Source organism: Ceratotherium simum, chromosome 1 (genome assembly GCF_057802395.1).
Source record: "Ceratotherium simum simum isolate JZ-2026a chromosome 1, ASM5780239v1, whole genome shotgun sequence".
In the NCBI taxonomy this organism is placed as follows: Eukaryota; Metazoa; Chordata; class Mammalia; order Perissodactyla; family Rhinocerotidae; genus Ceratotherium; species Ceratotherium simum.
Genome location: NC_141900.1, coordinates 110,287,842 through 110,304,575, shown reverse-complemented (window position 1 = coordinate 110,304,575; position 16,734 = coordinate 110,287,842). Strand labels below are relative to the sequence as shown.

Below are 16,734 nucleotides of genomic sequence, written 5' to 3'. Positions count from 1 at the left end.
GGAATGGGGTCTTGGAGCATCAGCATCACTGGGACCTTTTTAGAAATGCAGAGTCTCGGGCTCCACCAACATCTGTTAAGTCAGAAACCCTGGAGTGGGCCCAGCAATCCGCGTTGTAACAAGACCTTTGGGTGCTTAAGATGGAGAACCACAGGCAGGATGACTTCTGTAGTCACGCTCATCTTTTCTGTAATTCTGTGGTCTAGTATGCTATATCCCGATGAGATACCATGTGGTAAAGGGTTGCACTTCAAGTAGTTTGGCAAACATGGTCTGTAGGATCCTTCTTTTGAAGAGAGCATGGCCCTTGGCCGTATTGAAGGTTCTGAGAAGTCTTGCAGAGAAGAAACCTGTTAAATTTCAGCTCACATTTTTTTTTTTTTTATAATTTTATTTATTTATTTATTTTTCCCCCAAAGCCCCAGTAGATAGTTGTATGTCATAGCTGCACATCCTTCTAGTTGCTGTATGTGGGATGCGGCCTCAGCATGGCCGGAGAAGTGGTGCGTTGGTGCGCGCCCGGGATCCGAACCCGGGCCGCCAGCAGGGGAGCGCGCGCACTTAACCGCTAAGCCACGGGGCCGGCCCCTCAGCTCACATTTTTTGAATATGTTTGACCCCCAATCTTTTCTGAATAATACTGTTAACATACCGTGTCCTACACAACATTATTGGCTGTTGGACATTGCTAATTCCTGAGGTGACTTTTACTATGATACAGTTTTAAATCATTTTTCTTCTTGGTTCTGTCATTTAATCTGTATCTACAGTGGATAATAGGACGTATAAGCACACTGATGGTGAAACCTAACAAGGTAAAGAGGAGGATAAAAACAATTATTGTTCAAATTTACCTCAGCTTCTCTTCCTGAAATCACTCAGTCTTATCCTCTGATAAAATTCTTATGTGACATGTCCCGTTGTCTCTAGATTTCAAGTATCAGTGTAGAAAGGGAAATATAGCAAAAATTTTGTCTCATTTGGTTTCATTATTGGCAATAAAGATGACTCTTGCTCAGTGTGTTATTTGTGGACAAGTGCTCACAAACAGCACAGAAACATTCTTTATCTCACCATTTCAAAACAAAACCAGAAAATTATCAAATAAACCATTTGATGTTTTTGAGCTCATACTGGAAGAATTCTAAACATCAGGCCATAGGAACAAGTTTTTGCCTTTTTAATCCTGGTTAAATTACAGTGTAAATTTAAATATACATCTAGTCTTAAAACTGAACCTCATATATTTGTAAAAATTAGTTGATGTATGATTTTTCCTACATCATTAATTTGAAATAATTTGAATAAGGCATGTCACTTGTTATTTGGGCTGAGAAAGAATTTGATCCAAAAAATAAATTGTAAAGAGTTCGTTAAATTTACTTTATAATACAATCTTTGATAATATGCTGATCCAGGTTTTTAAATTAAAATTATTTCTATGAGCTGTGCCCTTGCATCTCATCGGAAATGCAGAACTTTGGGCTCCACTCCAGGCCTTGAGAATCAACATGTCCATTTTATCAGGACCCCAGTTTATTCGTGGGCACACTGAAGTTTGAGAAATACTGTGTTCTATCATGTGATGATGACAAAATAATATAAACTTCCTAAGGAGGGTCTTGAGGTTATATATGACTATCGAAAAGGTCTTTGCATCAAGAATGGCTGGGAAACGATGAACTAGTCTTTCTCTCTTTCATCTGAGACCACACGTAAGTTAGCCCAGCACTGCCAGAACTCTTGCTTCCCCTTGAAGTCATTCGTAGAAGGTTAGGCTCTGGAATACATACCTCAGGCCGTGTCTCAGCAATCCTGCCGTTATCGGTGTTCTTCCCTCTCTTCTTGCTTGCTACACCACTTCTTAACGGGGACGCAGGTGGAGTTCTCAGAGGTTCCTTGTTTTTCTCCTAACGGAGTGGCTATTTGCACCCTCAGTATTTGACATTCAAGGCTCCTTGTTAGATATTTTTTCAAAGCTTTTCTTTAACTTTGTATCTATGGAAACAAACTTAGAAATGCTTTCTTAATCCAAAAGAATAACTCAGAAAAGATCCTTCTTTTGAAGATATTATTCTGTTTCAGGAAATTTCCTGAGGACCAAAAACAAAGAGCCAATTAAAATGCCACTCAGAATGCATCTAGTTGAGGTCCACTAAACTAGTTGAGCAGGAATGTGTGGTGCTGACAACCATGTCCCCCAGATTAGCTCCTATGCCTTAAAAACAAAACACAAAATTCTGGGAGATATCCTGAATTTGGAACAATTTCTTATTTTTAAGAGTTTAAATAAATATATATAATTAGAAACTTGAAATCAAGGAAGTTGCTCAGGGTAAGAGTTTAGTTTTTCTTTCTTATTTTTTGGTAAGGAAGATTGGCCCTGAGCTAACATCTGTTGCCAATCTTCCTCTTTTTTTTTTTTTCTCCTCCCCAAAGCCCCAGGACAGTTGTATATCATAGTTGTAGGTCCTTCTAGTTCTTCTGTGTGGGATGCCGCCACAGCATGGCTTGATGAGCGGTGCGTAGGTCCGTGCCCAGGATCTGAACCTGCGAACCCTGGGCTGCTGAAGCGGAACGCGGGAACTTAACCACTGCACCCCTGGGCCAGCCCCTAGTTTTTCTTTAAATTAGAAAAACATTGCAGAGCTTGGTCTGTGTGTGGGTGGGTCCCAGCCTAGGGCTGTCCCCCGGGGGCTCAAGGTTCTCTGTGTGTGAGAAGCTGAGCTCGTGAATGGGTGGGTTGCCCCCGCCTCAGACCAGAGCCTTCTTCCCAGGAGCGGAAGGAGATGTGAGGTGAGCCGTGGCCTTTTCAGCCCCTGCTGAGTGCAAATATCAGCTTCAGGGACAGGGCCAACCAAGCAAGGACATGGGGAGAGGTGGGTTGGGGAGGGCCAACTGTCATGGTCTGGTGATTTTGGTGGCCCCCAGAGCCCACCTCACCAACAAGGCATCAGCTTGCCCGTGTTCGTGCATCTCAGCTGTGTCCTGAGGTGGGACTGAAGCCTTGGCATAGAGGGCACTGGACCGCACAAGATGTGGGACAGCATTTGCTCTGAAGTTGTGCAGCGGGTGGGGCCTGTGAAACCCACAGTAGAGCAGATTGATATGGGTTTGCTACATTGGCAGCTCTCAGCTGTTCCTGGGCAGTTGACTGCACAGCAGTAGCGTTGTGGGTAACACACATACGTGAGCTGAACACTGGTTGTAACTATCTTTGTTCTCAGATCCCAGCCACCGGGTGGTCTTTGGGCCTCAAGGCCATCTTTTTCCTCTCAGTGGGATCACCAGGGTCCTGGATTGTGGTCTCTGAGCCTTGACAGCACTGGGGTCACGGCTGCATCTGGGGTTTCAGACACGTTTGATGAGCATGATGGATAGAAGGCCCTCCTGCTTGGAAAGCCCCAGACCTCTAGGTGCTTTGGGAGGGACAGCACGGTGCTGCCTCTCCGGGGCCTGCCTGTTCCCCCTGACATCCTGAGCTGGTTGGATGGACCTGTAAGAAAGAGATGGGAATGCTCCAACACGTTTCCTCCGAATCTGGCTAATCAGCCAGTCACAGGCGGTACAGCAAATGCCAAGTGGGTCTGTGTGAAGAGCTTTGTTGGACACGCCAGCCAGTCTTCACCGTGGAAACTGCACGTCGTTCTGTTTTCTCTGTCCAAGTCAGCTTCAAGAATAGATCTTAGAACCCATAAAACAGAAAGATGATAATAGCCTGTTACCCTTCCAAATGCCCCGAGGTTCTAACCTGAGACGGGGATGGGTAGAGGCGCTGCATCGCTGGGCTGTGTGGGGTGAGCAGGGTGTCCCTAACAGAGTCCCTTATTTAGTAAGCAGGAAAGAGGAGGGATGGGAAGTGCAGGATGAGGGTTGATGTCACCCAGCCTGCGGCTGCCAGTTGGCTGCTGCAGGGCTCTCTGGGACGTAACTGGAATTCCCCCTCACACCAGGAAGAGGGCTTTGTTCCCATCTCAGCCCTTGCATGGTCTCTTTTGTGGATGGAGAAGTGCAGATTGACGCATAGCAGAGGGTATGCGTCCATGCCCACCTGCCTCTGTCAGCTCCCTCTGCGAGTCCACCCTGCACTGATGGGCAGCTCAAAGGGGTGGACAGGGGCCCTGTTACAGGGGGCCTGTGCTATCCTCTCCTTCTGGCATGGTTCTAGGGGCAGAGCAAGCAGCCTTTCTCTCTCTCCTCTCTCCCTCCCTCTCTTTCCATCTCTCTTTTCCCTTTGTCTTTGAAATCGTAATCACAGCTTTAATCTGAGATCTTGGGTGAAGGAAACAAGATGTTCTGTCCACAGCACATGTTGCTTGAGATAAGGGGTGCCTGAGCACCGGTTTTGGGGCTGCTCCCTGTGCCTACGACGTGCACAGCCTGGTAGCAGCATCCCAGCCTCTGGGCTGAGGCTCTATAATCTCTTGCTTGCGTTTCAGGGTCTTATTCCAAGAGAAGGGGATTCTTAATATGGAAATGGTTTTCTATCCCTGCCTGGATTCCTTGCCCTGATTTAACATTTAGGAATACCAAAGTGGGTGCAGGGAATCACGGCTGTGTGGGTCTGTGCCTCGTGGCAGGACCGTGTGCTGTGCACCTCATCCTCACAGCTGCTGAGTGTGGGGAGCTCACCCCATTCCCAGCTGAGAAAACTGAGGCAGAGGGGATTTTGCCCAGGCTGCACATCTATACTTGGCAGAGCCAGGCCACTCTGCCTCCTCGCTCAGAATATTAACAATGAAGATGACTTTAAGAAGACTGTCTCTTCAAATCTTATACCTCCCTTTTCTTTGCTAATGCAGTTCCTAGAAAAGAATATAATTTAAGGTAATTCCCCAGAACCTCAGGTTTTCATAACCCTTAGTGTTTTCCACTAGGGAGAGATAGATAAAATGGCTTTGGTGAGAATCACTGTTTTGGTAGACTCTGGCATTGAAATCAAATTGACAAGGAATTGCGAAGTTGATCAATATCATTGTTGAAGGACCACACTGGGCATCAGTAACTGGGGCTCATGGGGCTCAAGGCACAGTTGCTTTTTTCTAAGGCTTAGAGGAGACAGGACAGATAAACAAAATTACTAACAATAAATGGCAGTGGGTGTGAGGGTCAGTGGGGATGTGGACAGTGTGCTCTGAAGCTTGTCGAGAGCAGTGGTTGCTGTGTCTGGGGTGTTTGTTGGGGCTTCTAGAAGAGGTTAACTGGGCACTGAGGGAAAGTAAGGTTTATATTATTTAACTTTGCCTTATATTTTTAAGTTATAAAATCTGCATGTCTCTTGCACAAAAGCCGGGTAGTACTGTGGTATAAAACACCTTCTCAGAGGCGGTCGTGAGAAGTTGAGTGTATTTCCTGAGACCCTCTTCTCTGCAATCACACGACTCAGGTGTGATGGTGTGGGGGGAACATCTAAGGAAGGACGTTCCTCTTGCTGCTTCACCTGGTCCCGGCCTCAAAGTAGGAGCCTCATGAATAGCTGCTCGGTGAACAGAATGAGTGAGTAAGTGCAGTCAGTGGCTCGTGGGTTTTGAAGAAGACATAGCTTGGTAAAGACAGCAGGTGACGGCCTGGGCCCTGGGTCCAGGTGACATCTATCTCTGACATTGCCCACTCGCAGCTGACGTCCCGGTTCACGCTGTCAGATGCCAGCTCACGTCAGCTGGGTTTTACAGACTTCTATGAAATTGGTTTAACACCTAATTCAGAATAGCCTTGTGTGTCCCTGTGGCTGTCAGGCGAGAGTGAGGCCGGGCCATCAGCCACCACTTGCAGCTGGCTGGGAGCGTGCACTCTCCCCACTTTGGCAGAGATGACCCACAGCATCTGCTTCTCTGGTCCTTGGAGGGGCCGCCCCTCTGACCTGGAGAGCCCCGTGGTCGGGTGGAGGAAGAACTGCTGCAGCACGGGTCCACCCAGCCACCACTCCTCTGGACCTCTGCCCACTTCAGGAAGGGCACTTCCTGCTGCCCAGCAGGCAGGTCAGGTCACCAGATTCCTGGTCTAGGACAGGGGATGGTGCTTCCTTGCTCACTTGTGAGGCGTTCTACCCTGTGGGAGGTGAACTGTTATGTAATCAGGGTGGATATGTGGATTACCAAGTATCTAGTAGCTGTTAACTGCGTTTTGCTGCCACTTTTCTGAGTAAAGGGAGTAATTGAACCAATGCGAATGTTGTTGGTGAGGTATGGACTCTTCACATATGAGGGCCGGGGCCTTTGAGAGCTCTCATTCAGCTCCTTGTACTTAGGAACCAGGAAGTGATTCCTTCACTCATTAAATCACCCAATTTACCGAGTGCCTGCCGTGGTCCAGGGATTGCTGGGGAGCCGGGAAGGCCTGGCAGAGGAGGAACAGGAATGTGAAGATGAACAGAAGCTGTGCAAGTCCACCTGGGTGGGAATTAAGTGGAGCTGGCAAAAGGGTGTTTGTGCCCAGCTCCGGTCTGAGGGGTTATTGGGGACCACCATGCACCATAGAGCTGTCCTCGCTGGCCTGGCACCCACCGGGGAGGAGACCGTAGCTCTAGAACCCACCACAAATAGTCATGGAATAGCCTGTGGGTGCCACAGCTGCAAAGACCTTCCTGCTTTGCTGAGATACTCAGATCTGTTCATTGGTTGGTTCGAATTGCTCACAACTTGGTTCAGGCGTGAACCTTCATATGTAAAGTGCCACATACGTGCACCATCTTGCAGCTTCTAGATTGCTGCTGTTTAGACATCTGAGAGCTGAGAAGCAGCTCCCAGAAAAAGAGAAATGGTCCAGGTTAATGGAGAACAAACAAAGTGTAAGCCAAATCAAGACCAAAACCAAAAACCAAAAACCAAAAACCAACCAAAAAAAGATGTCTGCCCACCCTGGGCTTCCCTTGAGGCACGGCCAGGTAGGTCCCTGTTCCTGGGTGGGGTTTCCATCATTTCTTTTGCTTTCTTCAGCGTCGTCTTTGAGACATGCCTCAGGTTGGCTGTGGTCCTGGTAATCAGTTTACAGGATGAGCCTCAGTACAGACGTGCTTTGCCCACACTTTCCATTTGTCCTCAAGGGGCTGAAGGCACCTGAGTCCAGGCATCGGCAGCTGCCTGCTCTGTGTGGCCTCCCATCCTTTCCTGCCAGGCTGGTAGTTGCTCTGCAAGGCTCTTGCGGGAGCAAGAGGCTGGGTGTGGAGGCCAGGAGCAGAGCAATGCAGTGTGCCAGAGCCCAGGGGAGTCCAAGGGAGTTGTGTGGTTAAAGGATGAGGAGTGTGTGGGCGCGGGGGGCTCTTCGAAGATGTTGCTGACCCTCCCTCCAGATGGCAGCTCCCTGGCTGAATAACGGCACAGACCTGCCTTTCCTTTCCTCGCACCTGTTCCATGTCCACAGAAGAGCAAGGGTTGCTGGTAGGGGTGGTAGGAGTTGAGAACTACAGGCTGAGGATCTGGATGTACAGCTCCACGAAGCAGAAATCCTAGTGGTGTCACCTTGCCTCCGTCTGCCCAAGTGAACTCTCCCTTGGAACAGCTTGGAACAGTGGAGGAGAGCACATTTTGGGGAGAGACAGACCAGGCTTTGAGTCCGGCTGTGGGCGTATTATTAACTTTCTTGAGTCCCAGTTTCCACATCTGTAAAGTAGGAATAAATGCACTGCAGGGTTGTTGGTAGGACCTGACATAATGTATGACAAGCGCATAGTCACAGTGTTCACCAAATGGCAGCTTTCGTGTAATCATGGGAGTAAAACTACAGAAGATATTGGGAAAATCATTACATTGTCCTATTTAGTGTGCTGGGAAACTCAACGAAAAGAGAGAAAACGATAAAGTAATAGAAAATCCATATATGAGAGGACTTTATTGGGAAATGAAGAACATACTTGTTGTTAACATGTGCTGTGTAATCCATGTGCCAGGTGGATTTTGTTATAGTTTTATTTGGCTACAATACTAAACTGATCTTGGCTTAGTAACATTATCAGCTCTCAGTTTTTAGGAAAATTGAGTGAGAACACTCTTGGGTTCTGAGAATTTTCTGGTGGCTTTGTAGAAGATCCAAAATCACTGCTCCTGTTCACATGGTCCGTCTGAGAGAGAAATTATTTTATTTTCTGGTGAGACAATTTATTTTACAGTCAATCTTTTTATTATATTATTCAGTCACAGAAACTCTCTATTATGTTCGTTGTGTTTGCCTCCACCTCAGCACTTTTGGGAGAACCTTGAGGCGGTGGCGGGGGGGAGTTATTTCAGTTTCCTTCATCAGGCGATAAGACTGAGACCTGGGAGGGTAATTGGCTTACCTGTTGTTGGGTAGATAGAGCGTTGCTGATGTGGATTGGGTGGGGCTGGGTCCCTCAGTGTTCAGGCCATCTCTCCTCTGAAGCAGCGCCATGCCCCGGAGGGGACACCCTGGGAATGGAAGGGCTGGAGTGGGGTCGATGGCAGGTGTGGGCTGGCCATCCTCGTGCTTTTAGTCAGCCGGGGTGGAGATCCTGCTCACGTGGATTGTTTCCTCCATAGAATACAAAGCCCTTTCTAAATGTCTCAGGAGTGATGGAGTATGAAAGGCAGAGCCGACCTGGCTCCCCACAGAAGAGCTGGATCCATTTTCATTTCCAATAGGATAAGAAGAGAGAGGCACCAAGACAGTGACAAGATACACTCAGTCTTCTGAGAAAATAAAGGGGAAGCAGAATTAGAGCTTAAAAAATTCAGTGTGTGTGTGTATCTGTATTTGTGTGTGTCTGTGCTTGTGTCTGTGAGAGTGTGTGTTTGTGGTCATGTGTGTTTGTGTATTTGTGTGTCTGTGAGTGTAGTGTGTGTGTGTGTGTGTCTGTTTGTGTTTATGAGTGTGCACTCATGGAACCTGTGGATATAACAAGTAAGGGGGAGTCCCCAGCTCCACAGCCCTACTGTGGGTGGTCAGCCAAAGGAGCAGTTTGAGGATTTTGGAAATGTTGCCTTTGTTTTATGGAAAGGGTGGATAACACCATTAAAGTTGAGGAATTCCAGTTTTATGCACTGGGCACCAAGTGGTTAAGAGTCAGACGGACTGCTATGGGCTTTCTTCATGGATTTAACTGCTTGGTTTCAGAGTGACATCTGGGCTTGAGACCATCCATGAGCCTGACCCTGATATAGCAGCTTGAGCCAATGGATTGAAGCTGTCGCCTCGTCAGCCAGGGGAGGGAGGCAGGTGCCGACCTGGAGAAGGCAGTGTGTCTGAGCTAGAGAACACAGAGTGGAGCCGAGTGTCTGTCAGACAGATGTCTTCTACTTTCTCTCTGATTTGTGGTCATAATTACTATTAGTAGGTGGCTGATACTTAAAATGAAATATGGTCTTTCTTAATTTTAGAACAAATAGTAACACAAATAAATTAGCAGTCAAATTAGCATATTGCTTGGCTGGGTGAATTATGCATTGCACTTGCATCTCTGGTAATAAATAACTTGAAAACTGCTGGTAGAGGTCTTTCTGATGCAGTTTTTCACCAGTTCCCTAGAATGGACCAAATTAGGTGTATGCTGATAACAGGTGGTTGTTCCAAGAGTGGGATTCAAGAGTTAATTGTGATGCACCCCTCATTCCACTTGTGTCTAGTTGTCAGCCATGATTAGAGCAGAACGGGAAGCGAATAAAGGCTTGTTCCTGTTGCCTTCCCTCGCAGAGTCTGTCATCTGCCATTTCCAAATGACAAACACAGAATTCTTAACGTGAGCAAGTCTCCAGCCCGAGCAGTGGGCTGTCCTTGTCCCCTGCATCCTGCCTTCCTCCAAGGTCTTCTGTGGGCACTGGATCCTGGGCATAGAAAGTGCCTGGGGTGGTGGGAAAGGCAGCTGGAGCCCCTAGGGTTCCTTGTGTGAGATCCTTGGTGATTTGCTTCTGGTCATCCCAGCCAAGACTCTTGGTGGCTTGAGTAGAGTCTTAGTATGTCTTGTTTTGGCTTCCAAGTAATCCAGCATTGTCTGAAAAAGCCAAATCCAAAGAGTCTGTGTGTGGGTCTGCGTGAACTCTTTCTTTGGGACTCAGGAGCTGCCAGATACAGTGGCCTCTGATAGACGCACTACTCTTCTTTGTAGCTCTGATTCCTTTCTCTCTTCTGTTTTTCCTCCCCAGGCTGCTTATTTGAGGATGGCCTTTGCAGACCGTCTGAGACCTGTGTAGATGGTAAGTGTGCAGGTCCTGGCCGTCATTGCAGCTGTGGGTCTAGGTTTGCCTCTGTCTCTCCAACCAAGACAACTCCAAGGATGGGGTTCACCATGCAGAGCAAAGGTTCTGGGTGAGGTTCAGTTCATTTGATGCTTCTGAAGAGAACCATGGAGCTGAAGCTTCTCCAGACGTTATTAAAAGGGGAGAAAATGGAAGATTAATGGAAACATATTCTTCATATGCACATATGTGTATGTGTGTCTGCGTCTATATCTGTACCTGTATCCCAGTATTTTAAGGCAATTCATGAGAAGCTTCACAACAATAGGTGGTGGGATCTGGAGCCCTGAGGATGGCTAGATGAGAGGACTATCTAGACGGATGTGCCGGTGTCGACATCCCTCAGCGCTGAGCCTTCATTCCTCTGACCTGCCCAGTGCTTTTCTCACTTCGTCACACTCCATCCAGTTTTGCTCTCTGTCAGTAGGTGAGCTTTTTCATCCTTTAGGCCACCTATTTTCCTCTCTTATAGGTGGAGAAGAAGACGGTTGGTGATTTGTGTTTTCAGGTAGGGTTCAAAGCCCACAAGGCAGGACCTAAAATACCAGAGCAGGGGGTCCTCCCAGTGGCTGGCTCTGGAAGGGGTGGGTACATATGCCTCCCACCTCAGGAGACTTTTCTCAGAAAGGACATGTGTGCTCAGAGGGCTGCCTCTTAGAAGAAGAAAACCTAGTGTCTTGTTCGATGGGCAGTAAATTTGGGGCAGTATGCACTTCGATAGTGACCCTTCAGACGCTAAGGGGAGGGGCTTAGGCTAGAACACCCACAAAGGAGTTTCGGCCAGTGCTTTTCCTAAGGTCAAACTGAGTCTGCACATGGGAGCCCAGGTAGCGTTGGGGAAGACCAGTGTTGGGGAAGAGGGAGAATGCCCCCTGCCCTTTCCCTTAAAGTTCTTATGGCTGGCCAAATAATTAAAAAGGCAGGTTAGCAGGAGAAAATAAAACTAAGTTTAGTAACATGTATACATGGGAGAAACTCAGAAAGAGAACTGAACAACTTGGCCAATCTGTCTAAGCTGCTTGCTTAAGTATCTTCAGCTAAAGACAAGGAGGATGTTGGGGGTAGTGGTTTGGGATTTCAGAGGAGAGGAAGACAATTTGCATGGAGACAGAAATGCAGATGTTTGTCAGAGGGCCCTTTACTGGGCTACCTATAGAGGATGTGGCCCGAGAGACAGAATATAGACAAGATAGGCTTGTTGGTGCCTTTCTTGTCATACCTATTTTACATTATCTACAGCCATCATATGGGAGTGGCTCCTTCTTGGAACAGGCCATCTATGTTAAATTCTTTTAGGCGGTTTGCTGGAGAGGTCAAAGTTTCTTTCAGAGTCTTGTTCTTGAAAATAATCAAGATAAAGATATATATTTTGAGGTGGCCAGTTCTGATCCCCCACACCAGCGTGAGAGGCCTGTGTCCTCCCCTCGCTCACTGCCCAACTCTGTCATTAGTTTATGGTGTGTGTTTGGGGAGATGGATTTTGTCCCTGCCTGGATCCTGCCTACAGCCTTTCTGACCTGGCACAGGCAGCCCTGGCTCCTACCAGGTTCTCTGCACAGACCTGGTGCCTGTGGGTGGAGCCCAATTCGCAGAGCACATGTGGGCCTCTGGGACTGCCCTTCAGCTTGTCCTCACCAGGCCAACATGGGACACCATCGAGGGTCTGAAAGTCAAAAATCAGGCGCCATGAGTGTCCCTTGTTGAAAACAGCCTTGCGTTCTAGACCCAGCAGATTTCAGGGCCAGAAACAACTGAGTTTGTGGGTTTGTCTGTGTCCTGGCAGCTTCTGTGCCCTGGGGACAAATTGCTGACAGTTCTGGATCATTCTGTCTTGTGTTTTTTTTTCTTTTTGGGAAGAATCCTGTGCTGAATGTTATAAATGGTGACCTGGGGTGGAAGGAAGTAAGACGGAAGCTCCATGATCGCAAGGCTCAGTGTGTGGCCAGTGTATGGCCCAGCCATACTCCTCAGACCTTGGGCCTGGCAGCTACTCACCTTCCCATACACCATCAGGCCTCTCACTTGGTCTTCACTCTGAGCTCCTTGCAATTGTACCTCTGCAGCTTTTATTTGGAGGCAGCTTTTAAAAAATAATTTTATTTTTAAAAATATGTCATCTGCCCTGACTCAGTGAGGTTTGATTATAGAGCAAACAGATGTGTGCATGTTTAATTTAATCGGACATGTAAGTGGCACCAGCAGAATAAAAGCTGTAGCCCTCCCCTCTGTCCTTGAGAAAAAGCAGGCCTGGAACTCATAACCATTCCTGGAGGTTTTCCTTTCCTAACCTCAACTTGCTGCCGTGGCGTGGAATTACATTAACATTATATAAGATAATAGCTTTGAGTTCTTTGGAAAGGAAAGCAATTTAAATGTCAATATAAATACACAGGTCTTGATTATAGAGACAGACAATATTTGATATTTTCTCTGTACAATTAAGGTCTAGGAAACAGCAAAGTGGGTGTTGTCCAATCTCACAAAACTGTGTGCTTTGCCAGGCTGATGGGTGGGGAGGGGAGGGGCAGTGGAGCTTGGGGAGGGGCAGCACCCTGCCCTCCAGGACACTGCTCAGCTCCAGTACACAGCATCCATCAATGGAGTAAGAGCCTCACTGTGCCTGGCCAGGCTTAGACCAGGGGTGGGTGTAGGGGGTGCTGAGGCTGAATCTGGGAGAGGCCAGTGGCCTGGGGTCAGGTCTCAGGCCATCCTGGCTGCCTCTTTCTTTTTCTCCCTCCCTCCTCCCTTCATCCCTCCTTCCCTCCTCCTTCCTTCCTTCCTCCCTCCTTCCTTCCTTCCTTCCTTCCTTCCCTCTTTCCTTCCTTCCTTCCATCCTTTCTTGTTTTCCTTGTAAAGCTTTCTTGAAGTTTGAAGGAAGCAGACCAAATCAATACTTTTTGGAAGTGCTCAGAACATCTTTTTTCTTTTCATTTGCGTGTTTAGCAGTCACAAGCTGGGTCTGTCAGCTGCTGGTTGTGATCTACTGGGGTGCCCAGCACGCCATGGCAAGTTTGATAAACAGAGCTATTCTGCTTTATTGCACTGGAAAAAATAGAATGATAAGAAGCTTTAATTTGACAACTGCGGAACTGTGAAAAAGTACGGTCGGTTTGAAAAAGAGATTAGGTAGCAGTAATGAAATCTATGCCATATGAATCATGAGCCACCAGAGAGCCTGGAAAGGCCCTCGTGAACTGGACATTCTGAGGCCGCTGGCCGAGGAGACTTGGCTGCAGCTGGCTCTGTGGGGAGGGCGCTGCCTTCAGTGGGAGGACAAGCTCGGCTTTCAGGATCCTCCAGCTCTTAAGGCTGATTTCTGGGAGCCTAACAGGGGGTTTCCCTCCTAACTGGTCTGTCTGCCTCCCCCTCCTCTCGGCTCTCCTCCCCACCCTCCTCCTTGTCACTATGAGCCAGCTCTTCCTCCTGCTGCTGCAACTCTGCTGTCCTGCTGGCCTGAGACCTCCTGTTGCCCTTGTTCCCGCAGAATCAAGTCTAGACTCCTAAGGCCAGCCTAAGCGCTTGAGGTCCTTTACCAAGGGGCTCCACCCTCAGGGACATTTCCAAGGTGACCTTCCTTTATCAGGTTAATTTCTGCATTATCCCACCTCACTTCATTCATTCCAGCACTGCAATTGTTCCTTCCTTTCACTGTTCTCCTAAAATGCTCAGTTTGTCTTCCCATGGCACTCAATGCCTTGAGTATTTTTCAAGGGTTTTCGTTTTAACTTCCCTCTGGATTGAAGTTTCTGAGATGTCTTAAAATACCACCTTTCTTCCTCTAAGTGTCTATATAATGTGCATACAGGAAGTATTTACTCATTTTTGGATAGTTTGTGTCCTGACGTGGAGGCAGACACCTTGTTCATGAGCTGTAACAGTCGGTCGAGTGAGTGATCCTCTCCCGAGTCGAGCACCACCAGACTGCTGCTCCCTGTGCTGTCTCACTGGGTCGGCTCAGTTTATTCTCTTCAAGAATGCACCCTGGACCCGTGAGAGGCTTGCTGGTCTAACGGTACCCTTCAAGGAATTAACACACAGCCATACTTTGCCTATCCGTCCTCCTTCCTGCCTCTCCTGTTACGTTCCGACCGTGGGGGTCTCCTCCTCCTGCGCACCACCTGCCCTGTCCCCAATTGGCCGGGGTCTCGCTCACTCTCTGCCTCCAGGTACTTCCTCCATCCTGGACAAGGAGTGGCACGTGGGGTACGTTGTGGCAGGGGCGCCTCACTCACCCTCCCTGCCTGTTGGGGTAGCTGGGCGACCTGACAGGACCTGGTGATTGATGGTGCTTTTCTCAGGCATTTCTGTAACCCGATTGGAGACCCTCCCCACATCCTGAGATCAGACCATGAAACTGGGGTGAGCACGATTTTTGACAGTTGCGATTTGGAGGGTCAAAGAAAGAGAATGCCCAAGAAGTGAGAAGCGTTGTGATAAGTTGGGCTGGGAGGTGGGGCGGGAGCAGCGTGTAAGGAGACAAGAGTGACTCTTCCTTCCCATTGCAGTCAGTCATAGGGCTCTCAGCAGCCCTCCCCTACCCCCTGCTCCGTGTTGGATTATTTTTTTTATGTCTCTTTTGAGTTAAGGAGTGGAAGCGGAAGGAGAGAAGTAGGGCATCCCATCCAAGCTCAGGTTCCCCCCACTGGAGGGTTTCCAGTTGATATGTTTCCCCGAGGAAAGTCTTTATCGGAAACTGTTCTGTAGCGCCTCTACATCCACATCCACCCTGCTTCCATGGGTCGAGGGGCTGCATGCTTGTGATCCTGAGGGTGCAGTGCCAGGTGATGGGACTCATCTGTCCTCTCCTCCTGACTCGGCTTCAAGTGTTGTGTGTGGAGAAAATTTTCTGCAGTTCACAGAACCAGAGCTGTCGCCTGACAGGCTATGCTGCTGTTTGAATCTATCTCGATTTCTAGAAACTTATGGAAAGCACACATTATTGAGATTTCAAAGACTTTTGTTTGTTTTATTTTTGCTTTAATAGAGAATTTGGCACATTGTTTTAAATCAACAACTCGTGTACTTATGTGTGTTGGTTTAAAGCTGAATAGCTATTTGGAGGGTGGAAAATTGGAACCAAATGTTTTAGGAGCCACCATACATGTATTATCAATAAAATGTAAAGCAAAATTATCTCTCAAATTACATGGTGATGGTTTCCAGAGCTTTCTAGTGTATTAGTTTTTCCAGAGATAGGCCTATCAGGTAGTAAAGTGCTCCTAGAGTCCTTAAGAAGGACATCACGTTGTGAAGCTCATTTAAAAATAAAATTTATTAGAAATATAGGATGTCTTCTCTATTGGTGGTTTTCTAGCTGACACATACCATTTTATTTAATGTTACAGTGGTGACCCCAAAAATCTGGTTTTCTGGGAAATCTTCCTGGTTGTTTTTAGAACCTCCTCTGCTCTTAGTAGGCGGCATGTGCTCACCCACCTCATTGTGAGCTCCGAAGTCAGGGGTTATCTTTGTATCCTGGGGGCCGGCATGTCACCTGACACAGGAATCATCAGTGAGAGTGGGCAGAAGGGAGGAAATTGTTCGAGGTCAAGGAAGGAATGCGAAGGTATAATTTTGCACTAAGTCATACTGTCTAAGTTCTCAGTGCTTATATTCTCATCTGTTAAATGGATTTTTAAAAATAAAAACTTCATTTTATTTTTCCAACTATAACTTATAAAACTGAAATCTAAGAATAAAGGACACAAGAAAAATTACCCCAAAGATTCCACCACAGTTCATTCTAATTCTTCCATTTAAGCACATTCTGTTTCCTCTTCTAAAATTCTTATACGTAAGGTTCAACATGCTAAAATAATGTACGTAAGCATAAGAAAACAAGCACTGATGAGCGCACCACCTAGCGTGAGAAATAGAGCAGTTTTGCAACTCTTGAGCCCACTTCTGTATTGTTTTGATAATAGAAGGTGGTAGCAAAGTCTTATTGTATGAAAAAGGAAAATGTTAGTCACTGGAGTATTCACCTGATTTTCTCTTTTAGGTTTATGATGTATTACTTGATAATTCATTATACAAATAATATATGGACACATTCTTGTTAAAAATGAACAATTTGGAACTATATAGAATAAAAAGTGAAGTGTTTCCTCCATATCCCTTCACTCCACCAAATCTCACCCCACACAGAGGGAAAGGCTCTTTCCAATTGCTATATGCCCAGTCAGAGTGTTTTCCATATACATTAATAGAGAATACGCCAGGCAGTTCCTCATGGAAAAGATCTGGCAATTAGTACCAAACTGTCTCACCCCTTTTGTTTTGTGCTTGGTGATGAATTTCCGAAACAATCTGTGTTGTCCTAGGCTGTTCTGCGGGCAGGATCATGCCCCCTCATTCTCACAGACGATGCAGACCCGCAGCAGAGAGATGCAGGATTACATCACTTGGCGTCACCAGGAGGCTTGTTCCGTTCCCAAATTCCAATTAATCAAACCTAAACGGGAATGGAAATTAATTACTGAGTTAAACGGTGTGAAGCAAAGTTTAATTTGGTGTATTAACAGGAAAAGAAATGCAGTTTTGAGCCATC

General features: G+C 47.1%; 1 protein-coding gene across 2 annotated transcripts in view; it reads left to right on the top strand.

Annotated features, from left to right (window-relative positions):
* The window catches only part of PTPRN2 (protein tyrosine phosphatase receptor type N2), a 915,358-nt gene that overhangs the window by 72,496 nt on the left and 826,128 nt on the right, over positions 1-16,734 (top strand). For both annotated transcript variants that reach the window (XM_087433803.1, XM_087433800.1), the window contains exon 2: positions 10,092-10,142. In XM_087433803.1, the coding sequence (XP_087289929.1) occupies positions 10,092-10,142 (51 nt within the window). The remainder of the gene's footprint in view (positions 1-10,091; positions 10,143-16,734) is intronic.